The 15,883-nt window shown below is 51.6% G+C and overlaps 1 protein-coding gene across 9 annotated transcripts in view; it reads left to right on the top strand.

Moving 5' to 3' along the window:
* The window catches only part of IFT122 (intraflagellar transport 122), a 70,999-nt gene that overhangs the window by 45,401 nt on the left and 9,715 nt on the right, over positions 1 to 15,883 (top strand). For all 9 annotated transcript variants that reach the window (XR_014016927.1, XR_014016928.1, XM_081247073.1 and 6 more), the window contains 6 exons: positions 1,016 to 1,177; positions 7,045 to 7,211; positions 9,813 to 9,984; positions 11,393 to 11,495; positions 13,441 to 13,581; positions 14,499 to 14,593. Coding sequence is in view for 7 of the 9 variants with exons in the window: in XM_081247073.1 (XP_081103199.1) it covers positions 1,016 to 1,177; positions 7,045 to 7,211; positions 9,813 to 9,984; positions 11,393 to 11,495; positions 13,441 to 13,581; positions 14,499 to 14,593 (840 nt within the window). In the remaining 2 variants the exon portion in view is untranslated. The remainder of the gene's footprint in view (positions 1 to 1,015; positions 1,178 to 7,044; positions 7,212 to 9,812; positions 9,985 to 11,392; positions 11,496 to 13,440; positions 13,582 to 14,498; positions 14,594 to 15,883) is intronic.

Here is a 15,883-nt window from a genome sequence, read left to right as displayed (position 1 = left end):
AGTTTGGTTTTTTTGGGGGGGAGGTTAAAAAATTATTTCTGTCAGTGGGGAAGCATATTGCCTGCAGCTATTATAACTTTTCACCAGCTTGCCTAGGAGTTTGATTCAATGTTTCATCTTCCTCCACTGTGATACACTTGCTAGAAAACAAGCAAAAGGAGACTGCTGGGGATGAGAGATTGGGTGCTATTGAGTGTTGACAAATACTTGAGCTGTAGACTATTGACTGTTCCCTAACACAGGAGGGAGGGAAGAGTGCCAGTTACTTCTCATTCTCAGCACTGCTACCTGTGTGTGTGTGTGTGTTTGCGTGCGTGCATGTGCACAGGTGTGTTGTTGGGGGCCGTCACGAGTCTCCGAAGGGTGTATTCCGTGGAACAAAGAGCATCTGGAGTCACACAGCGTCCAAACGCCAGCTCTGTGTGGTCGCAACCTGCCCCTCTCCCGAGTCCCGCTTCCCGCAGTGTGACACTTGGGTGAGGAGTAGCCGGCGCCTAGTGGGTTCTCAACACACGGCATTGCTCGCCTTCCCTCTAGAGACAGGGACGTAGTAAGATTCTCTATCCTGTTTTGTTGGTCTTTTTCTTGGGAAGAAACCCTAAACTTTGTCCTTGTCCACCATTATCATCAGTAACAACTTGGCCAAACCAGGCCTGGGGATTTGGGAGCTCTTAGAGCTTGGGGGACCCCTACGAGTGGGCGGTACACACCATCCTCACTTTGCAGTTGTTTCCTTGGAAGAATATATAAGGAAGCAGCCGTGAGGAATTTCCATTAAACAAACAAAAGTTTGCATCTCTTTTGATCTTCACTCATCTGGAAAAAAAAAATCTGCTTTTGTTGTCAAGCATTCCCACCAGAAACCTAGGTGAGAGACACAACAGCCCAGGAGCCAAGCGTAGGTTCCAATAGGAAGGCCCAGGGGCTTAACTTGAAATAGCAACATCTAACTTTTGTAAAGGCTGCTTCCTGCCATGGCTGCAGAGGCCGTTTCCTGTGCTTCTAATTTTTCCAGGAGAGGAAGAAGCGGGGAGAGACCAACAATGACCTGTTTCTGGCAGATGTGTTTTCCTACCAGGGGAAGTTCCACGAGGCCGCCAAACTGTACAAGAGGAGCGGGCACGAGAACCTCGCGCTCGACATGTACACAGACCTCCGCATGTTCGAGTACGCCAAGGTAACCCGGCCACGGCCTGCCCACCGCCGTCCCGACCCTGCGGGCTCCAGGCTGTCTACCCCCGAGGTGGTGCGGACAGACGGTAGCCGTGGCCTCAGAACGGGTGTGGGCACATTGATAAATGAGGAACCATCGGAGGCCACTGGTTAAAGCTGACCTACAACTGACCTTTCAGGCTGATGTCAAAAGGGACAGAGTGTAACGGTTCAGAGCTTTGTCAGTGACAGAGCTGGATGGACGGTGAGTCCTAACCAGCATAGTCCCTTTGTTAAGGGTTCGGGGTTCTGTTTCCCACAAAGTCTCTCAAACCTTTGTCAGAAGCCACTGAGAACCTGTGTCCTCAGGCATGAGCTGGTTCTGCCGTTGTCGTCACATAGGCCAGCATGGTTCACTCCAGCCAAGGTTTCCTAAGTGCCTGCTCTGCTTGGCGCTGGGCTTCGCACTGGGCCTCAGAGGCGCTGTGACAGAGGCCTTGCCCGCCGCTGTGAGCACACTGTGCCCCCATCGCTCGCCTGGGGTTGGGGGACATATCCTCTTGCATTTGGAGGGCCCCTGTTAAGGTTAGTCCCCAACAGGTCTGGTCCTTTAAAGGTACGTGAGGGCAGTCTTCCTGGAGCAGCTCCTGATGGCTTGTGTGAGACGGAGTCCCACTGAGGACCCCAGACCACCAGGACATATGTTCGCCTAGCGCAGGTTTGCCTAGCACAGGTGAAAAGAGGGTGGGTGCCTGGAACAGCCAAGTTTTTCCTTCCATGGGGGTGCCTTTGTTAACCTGTCTCCAGGTAACCTCAGAGAGGGTTCAGAATGTTCAGTGAGTCATCAGCCACAACCAGTTAGAGGCTGTTAATGGTAATTAGCTAACGAGTTCAAGATGGAAAATCCTCCCCATTTTTCCCCCTGCTTTTCTATTCCTGGAGATGGCTGCGTGCTCTTTTATCTTCTACCATCCGTGGGTCCCTGTGATGCGGCCTGGGAGTTGCTGGTCATCAGTACCTGGCCAAGCACCTGGGCTCCAGTCTGTCTCTTCCTTGGTGGTTCCTTCACCCCAACCCTCAGATCTGGGTGCTTCAGGTAGCCCCCTTTTTGCCCTCTTCAACTTTTGTATCTTTCCCCAAACCCCACCACACACACACCACACACACACACACACACACACACACACACACACACAATTTAACAGTGCGTTCACACTGAGAACACCTAAATCAGGGTGTCTCTTTCTGGGGGTGACAACATTTAAACCAAGGATAAAACCTTGAACTAAAGGATCGAATCCCTGAGGGTAGGATTCAGGCTTTAGGAACAGCTAGGCTTGGTTGTTCTTCTGGACCAACAGCGCTTCCCAGATCCTCTGAAAAGTCCTGGTGGGCAGCTGTGGCGTAGGAGACAGCACCTTGCCGTGGTGCCCAGAGAGCGGGCGTGAGTCCCAGCCTCCCTGTGGGTGACCTGGGGGAGGCTCTGCACTTTGCTAGCCTCCATTTCCTTCTTGGAGGGTCGCCTAGTCCAGCTGAGCTCAGTTCTGAGAATTGCAGAAATGAACCCACGAGGAAGCCCTTTACAAAGGCCGAGCTGTAGAAAGGCTGGGAGAGTGAGTGGAGCCAGGCGTGACCACAGCATGGCTGTCCTTCAGACCGGCCCCCGCTAGCCCCACCCCGCCCTGCACTGAAGCCCCTCCTCACACTTCTAGTGGGCTTTGTGCGCCTACGCTCTTCCACCCAAGAAAGGCAGCCCATTTACGCAGTCCGTCTGGTCTGCCTCTCCGTGAAGGTAAATACGCTGGGGGCTGTTTCCGGTTTCAGGTTTGATGTCAATTCCAAGTAGGATCCAAGTAGGTTGGTTCCATTTCATTCCCCCACCCCGACCCCCGACAGTCTGAATTTGAGAAAATGTGTACATACACATTATGTCGGGGGGTGGGGGAAGATACAGTGCTTATTAACATGGCATGTTTTTGTTTACTTGAAAATTGCTTCCCAAGATTCAATCTGGTTTTTGGAAAATTTTTAAATTACATTCCCACGTACAAATAAATTGTATGCTTTCTGGGAAAGTGACATGTTTATATGGAGATAAAGGGAATTATAATGCTCTTAACTCTTATGTAGTATATCCTTATCAAAATCACCAAGCATGAGAACACTGTTTAGTCTCATTCATCACTCAGCACAGCCTCTTTCTGGCCACTCCAGGACAGAGTCTTTGCCGTGGCCCCAGATAACATATAAATTAGCTTCATGGGACCAGAGAACCTTTGGAAACCCAGTTTGCTGAGCCTTGAAGAACCATTTAGACTTAACTTCTACTAGGTCCGAACTCCGGGAGCTGGACCGTGGGGCTGGAGGAGGCTCCTTCAAGCCCGGGAGCTGTGTCCCTGCCTGGTCTCCACACTGACGACCCAAATTTATGGCTTGCTCTTAGCCTCTGACCCTTCTCACTACAGAGTGAGTGAGACACCCGGAGTCCACTGAGCACTCCCTTTGAAGGACATTCCTGTTCTCTCACGATGCCTGTTTCCCCAGCTGCTAACCTCATTTAGCCAACCAGGTTAAAGAAGAGTTTCCGGCTTTGTGTTGGCATAAAGAGTGCACGTTGTAGCTGCCAAGAGTAAAGGCTGGGTCTGTAACAGCCGAAACCAGGCCTCTGCAGGTAGTCAGCGGCTGCCTTCCAGCCCCTTCACCTGTGTGGACTGCAGAGAGCTCCAAGCCAGCGAGGCGGGCCTGTCTTTTATTGGATCCTCAGCATCAGGGTCATGATGCTCCTTCCTCTCCTGAAAAGAATCGCTTGTCTTAGGCCAGTCTAATATGTTATTTTAGGGGCTACCCAATTACCCTGAAAGCAAATGGAAGAAAAGAGAGAATGCTAATTGTTCAAGTGGGTCTTTAGCATACATTGACTGTACTTTTCTGACAAGTGAGTGCTAATCAGGGGAAAGGAGTGCTTTCTTTTTTTTTTTTTAACATCTTTATTGGAGTATAATTGCTTTACAATGGTGTGTTAGTTTCTGCTTTAAAACAAAGTGAATCAGTTATACATATGTTCCCATATCTCTTCCCTCTTGCGTCTCCCTCCCTCCCACCCTCCCTATCCCACCCCTCTAGGTGGTCACAAAGCACTGAGCTGATCTCCCTGTGCTATGCGGCTGCTTCCCACTAGCTATTTATTTTACGTTTGGTAGTGTATATATGTCCGTGCCACTCTCTCACTTTGTCACACCTTACCCTTCCCCCTCCCCATATCTTCAAGTCCATTCTCCAGTAGGTCTGTGTCTTTATTCCCATCTTACCCCTAGGTTCTTCAGGACGTTTTTTTTTCTTAGATTCCATATATATGTGTTAGCATATGGTATTTGTTTTTCTCTTTCTGACTTACTTCACTCTGTATGACAGACTCTAGGTCCACCCACCTCACTACAAATAACTCAATTACGTTTATTTTTATGGCTGAGTAATATTCCATTGTATATATGTGCCACATCTTCTTTATCCATTCATCCGATGATGGACACTTAGGTTGTTTCCATCTCCTGGCTATTGCAAATAGAGCTGCAATGAACATTTTGGTGCATGACTTTTTTTGAATTATGGTTTTCTCAGGGTATATGCCCAGTAGTGGGATTGCTGGGTCATATGGTAGTTCTATTTGTAGTTTTTTAAGGAACCTCCATACTGTTCTCCATAGTAGCTGTACCAATTCACATTCCTACCAGCAGTGCAAGAGTGTTCCCTTTTCTCCACACCCTCTCCAGCATTTATTGTTTCTAGATTTTTTGATGATGGCCATTCTGACCGGTGTGAGATGATATCTCACTGTAGTTTTGATTTGCATTTCTCTGATGATTAATGATGTTGAGCATTCTTTCATGTGTTTGTTGGCAATCTATATATCTTCTTTGGAGAAATGTCTATTTAGGTCTTCTGCCCATTTTTGGATTGGGTTGTTTGTTTTTTTGTTATTGAGCTGTATGAGCTGCTTGTAAATTTTGGAGATTAATCCTTTGTCAGTTGCTTCATTTGCAAATATTTTCTCCCATTCTGAGGGTTGTCTTTTCATCTTGTTTATGGTTTCCTTTGCTGTGCAGAAGCTTTTAAGTTTCATTAGGTCCTAGTTGTTTATTTTTGTTTTTATTTCCGTTTCTCTAGGAGGTGGGTCAAAAAGGATCTTACTGTGATTTATGTCAAAGAGTGTTCTGCCTATGTTTTCCTCTAAGAGTTTGATAGTTTCTGGCCTTATATTTAGGTCTTTAATCCATTTTGAGCTTATTTTTGTGTATGGTGTTAGGGAGTATTCTAATCTCATACTTTTACATGTAGCTGTCCAGTTTTCCCAGCACCACTTATTGAAGAGGCTGTCCTTTCTCCACTGTACATTGTGAAAATGACTCTACTACCCAAAGCAATCTATAGATTCAGTGCAATCCCTATCAAACTACCACTGGCATTTTTCACAGAACTAGAACAAAACATTTCACGATTTATATGGAAACACAAAAGACCCCGAATAGCCAAAACAATCTTGAGAACGAAAAACAGAGCTGGAGGAATCAGGCTCCCTGACTTCAGACTATACTACAAAGCTACAGTAATCGAGACAGTATGGTACTGGCACAAAAACAGAAATATAGATCAATGGAACAGGATAGAAAGCCCAGAGATAAACCCACACACATATGGTCACCTTATCTTTGATAAAAGAGGCAGGAATGTACAGTGGAGAAAGGAGTGCTTTCTTATGCTTTGTGAGCTTGACACAGCGCAGCCTCTGCAGGGTACATTATTCCTGAGACATACCGCTTCTTAGGAGGAGTGCAGAACTGGGCTCCAAGCACTCTCAATTTCCCTTTTTGAAAAGCCCCACCTTTCAAATTGTCAACACCAAAAGCTGTCTCAACTATGGCAACCCTCAACACATATTGTGGGTAACTGTATCCTGAAAAGAGGTGATTTTCTGAGGCTGTTTCTTGCGAATTCTAAGGCCAACCTGGGGAAGCTGGGCACGGCCCCTCAGAGGCCCCTGTTGCGGTGGACGGAACACAGGCCTCTCCTCCTTCATGGGTTCTCTCCCAGCCCCTTCCCGCTGCCTCAGATCCCCCACGGCCTCCTGCTGTCCCCACCCCTGCAGACCTGATCTCAGGACAGGGTCTGATACTATCCTGTTGAGAAGTAATTAACCAAAACTACTCATGTTCCTTGTCGGCCCCAGGCAAACAGCTGGGGCAAAGCGGAGGGGACAATGCCCTGAGTTCATGCAGCAGAACGTGAACAGAGTCAGAAAACAGATGCCAGTGATACTTGCAGTGTGGTGATGGCTGAGGGGCCGTCCTAGAACTCTGTAAACCATCTTGCCTCCTTTAAGTTCAGGGGACCACATACTCAGCCTCACTCTGAGGCGTGTGGTATCATCCTTACTCTCTGAATAAAGATTTTAGGTCTGACTGTTTGAAATTGTGTAAAGTCACTATAAAGGAGTAGTTACACATACGTCAAACTCTATGAGAGAAAAACAAAGTACTCTGATCATAAACCTCCCACACTGCGGGGTTGTGTGCAGTACTCCAGAGAGTCGGGAAAGTGTTGTTTAGCTGAAGAATAAACGTCCATTAGTGGGAAGGGCAAGAAACATTGAGGGCCATAGTCCCTGACACTGACCTCGTACCCCCAGGAGCACCTGTGGGGCGGCCTGCGAGCCCTCCTCCCCAGCACTTGGGCCTGCCCCGCAGTCTGCCCCGAGGGCACGGGCTCACGCCTGCATCCTGACCGCCCGCTGCAGCCAACTGGGGCCCTTCCTTGCTGCAGCCTTCGGCAGCCTGACGTAATGCTGGCAGCAGGAAGTTCTAATCCGGAATGTTTTTGTTTGTTGTGCTTCCTCAGGATTTCCTTGGATCTGGAGACCCCAAAGAAACAAAGATGCTAATCACCAAACAGGCGGACTGGGCTCGAAATATCAACGAGCCCAAAGCCGCCGTGGAGATGTACATCTCGGCAGGCGAGCACAGCAAGGCCATAGAGATCAGCGGCGACCACGGCTGGGTTGACACGTAGGTTTTCAGTCCCTGCCCCAAGAGGCATTTGGCAGCATGTCATGTCATGTCAGCTCTTGGTTTTGACTGTCAAGGAAAAAACTAGTGTTTCTCTAAGTATCTGATCTGAAGGTGATGGTGACTTGGGTTTTGGGAGACACAGAGACTGAATGAGGCAGTCACTGCCTTTGGGAAGCTCAGCGAGGCCCTGGGGAAAGGGTGGTGGGGACTGAGCGGGGAGCCCCCCAGGCCCCGGGGCTGCCATTCCCTGAGCCCTCCCTTCGAGCCGGCCTTCGGTTCTCCCCCACACCCTCTGCGTTGGTGTTTCCATGCCCACCTTCACATGAGGAAACCGAGGTTCAGGGACCCAGTGATCGTATGAGGCTGGGTAGCTGGACATTTGTGGGGCAGAGCTACAGACTGACCTCAGGGCCCATGACCGGTGCGACGGCAGGCGCTGGAAAGACCAAGAAAAGTCCCAAGCGTGTCGGGTAAGGAGACGTGAGTTCTCACAGGAGGAGCCCTAGATGGCTTCTGAGAGGTAGTCCTTGCACGAAAGGCATTTGACGAATTTCAGGAGGTAGAGATGGTAGGAAGGGAAGATCGTGCAGGTGGAAGAACTGCCCAAGCAGGACAAGTTGGTGGGTCCAGGCGAGGGTGGAGGACTCAGGCTGCGGCAGGGCCATCGGGGCTGGCCTCACCGGGAGGGCCTCCGGGGCCAGCCAAACTGAGGCGTTTAGATTTGTCAGTAGGTGGTGAGGACCCCTGGTCGGGGCTGTGCTCTCGGAAGCCTACTCAGGCTGCAGGTGGGGGATGGAGGGAAAACTAGAGGAGGACCAGGTAAGTGGCCAGTGCGGCAGCTGAGAGAACGAGAGAGACATGGAGGAGGTGAACTGACAGGACCCAAGGCAGGGTGCATCGGGGCGGGGCCGGCAGAGCTGATTCTGAGCTCTGGGCCTGGTGGTCAGTGATTTCACTCAAGGCAGAGAACAGAAGCACGGGGGCTTGGGGTGGAGCTGCCAGACAGAGGATGGATTTGGTCTTAGGACTCTTAGAGCATCAGACCTTCAGGCAGAGGGCTTTCTCCTCCCACCGTCAGGGAGAGTGGGCTTTGTGCTCACACATGTACACACGTATAGGCTGCTACAGCTGGCACAGGAGAAGAGGTGAGGGAGTGGCTCCTGAGTTTGGCTCAGTCTGAGCCCTGAAGGCTGTTGGCTGTTCTAGAAACAGGTAGCAGTGGCCTGGGACCTGGGAGGGGGAGGGGCTGGTTGATGGCTAAGTCATGTGGTTGGTGTGGTCCCTCACAAAGGGACCTGGGTGGGTGACCTACTACCCCATCTTTCTCTTGTCCAAGGATAACGTTTCTTGAAGATAGAGGTGCGGATTTTGCCCCCCAGTTATTCTGTTCATGAAAGGTGTGGTACGGGAGAGAGCCAGGCAGTTTTAGGTCCCCCACTCAATCCTCTGGTTTTGCCTGTCACTTTCACTTGTAGCTTATATGAATCAGGTTACCCTGGGGATACTTAACTAGTGCAGAAAGGAGACATTAAGCACGTTCTGTCCTTCTTCCAGGCCTGGCTGTAAAAGGTGTTTCTCCTCCAGGGACATTAGGGTTAATGGGTGGGGCGGGGGCGGAGGTGCTAAGGGGTTGCGTGTGCTACCTTTCCCTAAACACGCGCCCTTTCTTTGCTGAGAAGTGTTATTTTTAGATGCCATTATTATTCTAAGTACAAATTGACAGGCCTCCCTGATCTCGCCTGACTCTGAGACAGGGCTCTGCTACAGCTGCTTCTCACAAAGAGCGAGCTGGGTAGAACCCCTTTCCCTTGGGAGAGCTGGTTTTACTCAAAACCCTGGCCTGACCAGAGGGAACAAGCACTTTCCACGCAGCCTCATGTGCCCACGAGCAGTGGCAGGGCTGGCTACCACTGGGGAAAAGTGGTGAACCAGTGGTCCCCATGGCCCCTCAGCCTGGTCAGCACTTTGGCCAGGAGGAGAGGCACAGTCAAGATTCCCTGCAGGCCTTCCTTCCAGAGCTCAGAGCAGAGCCGCACATGCCTCTTCCTTGAGAGGTCCTGTCCCAGAAGACACCTCCCACCTCTGCTTCTACTTTCCTGTGAGAATTCCTCAAATGGTGCTGGAAGGGGCACTCTTCCACTTCCTGGCTGCAGAGTCTTGGGCAGGTTGCTTCACCTTTCACCCTAGCCTCTAGTCTCCTCATGTGTTAAATGGGAATAGCAGTCCCACCCCCTTAGGGCGGTGAAGATTCAGTGAGATCACACACGGGAAAGCTCATGGCGCTGGGCTTGATGCCCGTAGGTGATGAGTAAACGTTGATTTCTCTCCCCAGAGCTTGCTGGATAGGTTGGTAACTCCTGTGAAAGGCACAAGAGGTGGGGGAGATGGTGTCCTTTACCAAGCAGCGTTTCTGGATTAAGTATTCACTGAATTAATAACCTGCCATCAAGCACCAGGGGCCATGGCGCCATACGGAGGCCTGGGGACGTCAGCACGAATCAACACTGAGCCTGCCCTGGGAAGACCCGGACGCTCGCTTCCTTCCATCGGGCTCCCTTCCCAGGAGTCCATCTCCTTCCTGTGCTCTCACCGCTCCAGGCTCATCGACATTGCCCGGAAGCTGGACAAGGCCGAGCGGGAGCCCCTGCTGATGTGCGCCCACTACTTCAAGAAGCTGGATAACCCTGGCTATGCTGCCGAGACTTACCTGAAGATTGGTGACCTGAAGTCCTTGGTTCACCTGCACGTGGACACCCAGCGCTGGGATGAGGTGGGCATAGGGGGCCCTCCCTGAGCCCCGGGACATGGGGATTTTGGGGGTTTGGGTGGAGAGCAGCTGTCCTCCTTGTGGGCATGAACATTGGCCGGGCAGTTACGAGACTCACCTGTGAATTCTCTGAGCCAGAGTATCCTGGAGGGCCTCTCTGTACTCGCTTTCTGTTTGTTCACTCATTCCTTCATTCATTCAGAAAATCTTTATGGCCTGCTGGCTGTGTGCCAGCCCAGTGATGGACACCAAGAATGCGGGAGTTAACGTGACAGCCCCCACTGCCTGCTGTTGGTCCGAGCTGCCTCTGACCAGCACTACGGGCTGAAGCATCGCAGACAGGGAGGCACACCTGCGTGACATTTAAAACCTGCTGGCTGGCATTTTGGCAGAAGATGCCAGCTGTATTTTCCGTGAAACGGCCGGAGCCATTTCAGGGCCAGTTCCTCCTCCTCTTCCCGGCCCCCTCCCCCCGACTCCTCTGTCATGAGGGTCGGTAAGAGAATTAGCCAGGCCAGTGGGAGAGATGGCTGTGGTGGGGCTGGTGGAGCAGCTGGTGTGCTGCCCCTCTGTGGCTTAAGTCCCGCCCTCCAGCTTACTGGCTCCCTGTGCCCTGGGTTAAAATTCATCCTTGAGGGGATGAGAGCTGTGCGCACGGTCCTCACCCTCCACACCCACCCACTGTGGTCTGGTCTGCAGAGCCATTGCAAGGCCTTTGCTGGTAAGAGCTGTCTGACTCTTGTCTCCCCGCTAAGTGGCTCCATTTGGTGAGGGACGGGGTCACTGATGAGAAAAGGTGGAGCCAGGGACAGAGGCAATAATGGCTTCTCAAGATTCATTTATCAGGTTTCTCAAGCAGCATAAATTAGAGCATCTTGGCTGTGCATGAGGCAGACTTTCTCCCCGTTGTCACATATTTTCCCCCGTGACTCATTTCCGGTTCTCCTGGTCTGACAGGTGGTTCTGGGGCTGAGATGAAGCAGTCACCGGGTCCCATGCAGCACCACGACCACGGTCATCTTTGACAGCTAATAAGCAGCAATGATGATAATGTCAATTCTGTTTCCTTAGGTGTCGCCTGCAATTAAAAGAAATCTGTTTGCAGCCTACAGGAGCCCACGCAAAGCCTCAAAATAAAATGTTTCCGATTCTGTGCCGCTTCTGTGGTCCAGAAACAGACTGTGTTGTTACTGAATCCAGTTGCTTGCATATTGCCGTTAATTGCCTTTTGTTTTCAAAGAGCTGATTTGTTTTTGCGTTTTTGGGGGTGGTGAGGGGGGGAGGCACTCTCCTCCTCCAAGTTGTCAGACTGGCAAAATATGACATCCCTGATGGATTCAGCCAAGTGCCCGTGTTTTCATGGGGGCCGCGGGGGCTGCTTTATTAAGAAGCCATTTGCTCCTTCCTCTAGGCCTTCGCCTTGGGTGAGAAGCATCCCGAGTTTAAGGACGACATCTACGTGCCCTACGCTCAGTGGCTAGCAGAGAACGATCGTTTTGAGGAGGCCCAGAAAGGTAGGCCACATAGACTGGCACCTGGCAGAAGGGGCAGGAGAAAGCACTGCCAAGACACACACGTCAGGTAGGCTGCCCAGCCCTCCTGCCGTGGGCCCCAAGATAGACAGCTTCCTCCGGTGGGTGTGATGTGCTTGGTGCTGAAAGGCCATGGAGCCGTGGGAGGAACACGGGCTCTGTGTGGGACGCACCCGGGCCCACCACTCACATGCCTCAGGACCTTCAGCAGGTCCTGTCTCCTCTCTGAGCAAAGCACCGTGAGCTCCAGTGTATCTTCCTGTTTATTCCTCACAGCAGCCCTGTGATGTAGGTACCATTTTGTAGGTGAGAAAACTGAGGTTGGAAGAGGTAAAGGGATTTGTCTGAAGTCCCACAGCTAGGAGGTGGCAGAGAGGGAATTTGAGGCAGGGTGGGGGAGGATGGAAGGAGAGTGGCCGCAGAATGGCCAGAATGGTCCCACCTGCCATTTTCCTCACCTGGAAGAGAAACTTGGGTTCTGCTTCTGGCTCAGGGAAACGGGGTGCCCTCTGTTCCTCAGCACACCCAGTGGTAAAACGGCTGGGCACAGGAGCGAGAGGAAGTCTAGAGCTTTCAGTGGGAATAATAATTGTTAAATGTGATGGCCTTCTGTGTGTCAGGCACTGACTGGGCGCTTAACCACATAACCTTGCACCTCGCCAGCAGCCTACAGAGACGCAGAGGCTAACTGTGCCCTGCAAAGTCCCAAAGCCACAGAGTGGCAGAGCCAGACTTGGACCAGGATCTGTCAGACTGGGGAGCCTGATTCTCCCAAGTAGGGTTTGCTGCCTCTCTAAGAAGTATTCTAATTGAAGTTGGATGTGTCATGTTCCATAGCATCCCATTTGCACTTCTCTGTGGGAACAGTTGCCACCTCCGGACACATTTCGGAGTGGCTCCCTGTGGAAGCTCCTCAGCTGAAAGGCCCCGTTGAAGGACAGCACGTTCTCCATTGCTTCAGCATTTCCAGAGCACCCAGTTGCTGAAGTATGTGCATGTTTGGGCAAAACACATCAACCTATCCATCTGTCTAGTCTGTCCTTCCAAGAATCCATCACCATAGTAACTTGGTACTCAGACAAGAGATTGGAGATGAGAATGGAACAAAGGCCAGACCTTTTCCTTCCCTAAAGCAGAGGATTTGGATCATCTGAGCCACCCACATGTGGGCAAGTGTCACAGCTAGAAGTGCTTCCCCAGCCGCCCCCAACATCCCGAGGGTCTGACCACACAGTAGGGACTCAAGAAATTTCTGTTAAGTGGATGTGAGAACGACTGAGAAATTTTTGCTTGTTTTCACAAATGTTTGGTTGCTAGAACCAAGCCAGATTTCCCAAGGTTGTCATCAAAAAGCACTCAGTTGGAGACCGACCAAGCGCTTGAGTCAGGCTCGGTTCTGTGACCTTGGGTATGCCACTTTACCTCCACCTTGCGAGCCCATTCAAAAACGTCTTCCTAGGTCTGTTGTGACGATCCAACAGATTCACAGATTCTGTTGTGAGGGAATCATCGACAAAAGCCCTCTGTAAAACCACCGAGGCCGTTAGAGTGCCAGGTCCTGTTAGTGTCACCTGGGGAGTCACTAGGCTTTGTCCTGGAACAGGGCAGGGGGCAGAACCTCACTGACGGTGAGCAGTGCTTCTGTCCTCGGGCTTTGCCCTGCAGTTTAGCCCCTCAGCTTTCTCTGTCTGCCATGCCTTTCCAAAGCGGGTTGCCTTTTCCCAGCCAAAAAGGCGTATATATCTCTCTCTACTTTTTTTCAGGATGTAGCCTTGGTTATTTATAGCCTCCGTCCTGAGAGGCGCATCCCAGCAGCGCGGTGCTGCAGATGCTCTGACAAGGGTCCTACTTCTGCAGCAGCCCCTTGCAAGCCCTGCAGAATTCCACCCAACTCCCCCCCATGGTGTGTGCTTTTGTGCCCCTGCAGCGTTCCACAAGGCCGGGCGGCAGGGGGAAGCAGTCAGGGTGCTGGAGCAGCTCACACACAATGCCGTGGTCGAGAGCAGATTTAATGACGCTGCCTATTATTACTGGATGCTGTCCATGCAGTGCCTCGATATAGCTCAAGGTAAGTAAACATCAGCAGGGCCGCTTGTTTTCCCGGCCCCACTCTGGCACCAAGATAAACACTGGAAGAGCTGGGAGGTTTTAATTAAAGCCCTGGGCTTTGCCCTGTGTTGCTAATTCAGAACATATCTTTTCCTTGCTACCTGGGAACCCGTAACTGGACCTGGCTGAGCCGTGGTTTCAAAACGTTGAACTAAATGAAAAGGTGAAAAAGAGATCACTTTACAATAACACACTCCAGATTCTCGCTCATCCCAGGCAGGAAGATAGTTTCGATGTGGCTTTCTTTCACAAGACTTCCCGTGATGCACTGAGGGAGTTCTGGAAGCGGACGGGGCAGAGAGATGCCCTCCACTGGGCCGAGGCCAGCCTGCAGGAGTGGGAAAGACACTGGCATTGGAGCAGCTAGGCGACTCGTAACAAGTCACGGTCCTTCCTCAGCTCTGCAGCCCCATCTGTAGCGTGGGGGTCATCCCGCCCTGCTTCCTTCATAAGGCTGCTGTGAGCCTCCCAGAGCCGTGGTTATAGTTTGAAAACTGTCAAGCTCTAGCGGAAGGTGGCATTTTTTGTTCTGGCCAGTGGTTTGTGATTTGATACGGAAGGACACAGAGGGAAGAGCCGTGAGGTGAGCGTGAATGAACTTGACGTCTGTCCACCCTCCCTGCCAGGTGGCTCTGGCTTGTCTGGATGCCAGTGACTGCCCTCTTGCACAGCTGGCCCTCCCCCAGGGAATGACCCTGAGAGAAGTCCTGCCGTGTGCTCTGCCCCGCCGAGATGTCAGCTGCCTCGGGATAGTGCAGCTCCTGCGCAGAGCGCCTTTCCCATCTCCCTGGCTCAGGTCTGGTGTCGGGGGCGAACCTGCACAGTCTGACACGCCCTCTCCCTCCTGCCCTGCTCCCCTCCCGCTGCGCCCTGCAGACCCTGCCCAGAAGGACGTGATGCTCGGCAAGTTCCACCACTTCCAGCACTTGGCTGAGCTGTACCACGGCTACCACGCCATTCAGCGGTACATGGTAAGGTGGCCGGGAGATGAGTCCTGTTGGGGGCACCAGTCCCAGCTGAGCTGGGAGCCCTGGGTATGTCTTAACAGAGCAGCAGACCTCTGGATGGAGAATAAACCCAGGGCATGGTGACCTGCTGAGAAATCCTGGTCTCCTCCTGGGAGACAGTTTGGAACTTTGATTTTCCTTGATTGGTTACTTGTTTGAGGTGCAGCATGTGGGCTTCAGAATTAGCAAGCCAGAGCTGGAGTGGGCCTTTCTGGTTGCTTGCTTCAGGTTTGGATGACTCAGGCAGACTCTGGATTAGCCACTCAAAGTCCTGTTTCTCTAAGTGGTCAGTGGGGGACATTGCCTGGGGCCCTCTCTTCTAGGTGGGTGAAGGTCTAGCTCTAACCAAAGGCCTGAGGTCTCTTCCTTGGCCCTGCTACTGACCTGCTGTGTGACCTTGAGCAATTTACTTCCCCTCTCTGACCCTCAGTTTCCTTCTCTATAAAGAAGAGTGTTGGCTTGATCTCCAGAGACCCAAATAGTTCTTTTTATTTACTCCTGGATCCTTCTGACTAAGCCATTTTAAACCTGCCTCCTGACAGTAGGAAACAGGTGACAGATTGTTATCAGCTTCCCTATTTTGTGTACCTTCCATCACTCAACAACGTGAGCTTATCCTGTGCTCATAAGCCAGAGGGTAATATCAATAGATGACCTTTATTGAGCACTTGCTACATACCAGGCAACGTGCTGAGGGCTTTATTGTGTCAGCCTTTCAACTATGCAGTGAGATAAGTGCTGTCATCCCCATCTTACAGATGAAGAAACTGAGGCGCTGGACAGAGAGGTCCCACAGCTAGTAAGTAGCAGAGCCAGGACTTGAACCCAGGCAGGCTGACTTTGAGCCTGTGCTCTTAGCCTCCCACCCCGCTAATTTAGAGAAGGCAGACCCCTGGCCTCACGCCCCAGCTCCACTGTGTGACCTTGGGCAAGTCGTTTACTTTCCTCTGTGCTTCAGCTTCCTTCTCTGTAAAAGGAGGATAATAACAGTACCTACCTGATGGGGTTGTTGTGAGGATTCAGTGAGTTAATATTGGGAAGCACTTGGAAGAGTGACCCTGCACGAATGTCAGCTCTTCCCACTGCCCCGTGCGGAGGCCTCAAACCAGTTTTCCATCGGCCTACTCCCCGCAGGCTGAGCAGTCGCCTTTGGGTGTCTCAAAGGCCCTGCCTTCCACCCTTGGTGCCTCTTTCCCCTCATTTGTGCTGAGCTCCTGGCACATTCTCTGCCTCTGGGGGAAGTCTGGCAAGAAT

The sequence above is a fragment of the Mesoplodon bidens genome, assembly GCF_964165515.1.
Source record: "Mesoplodon bidens genome assembly, chromosome: 10".
In the NCBI taxonomy this organism is placed as follows: domain Eukaryota; kingdom Metazoa; phylum Chordata; class Mammalia; order Artiodactyla; family Ziphiidae; genus Mesoplodon; species Mesoplodon bidens.
The sequence above is the reverse complement of the archived record's forward strand: the minus strand, read 5'-3'. Positions and strand labels throughout refer to the sequence as shown.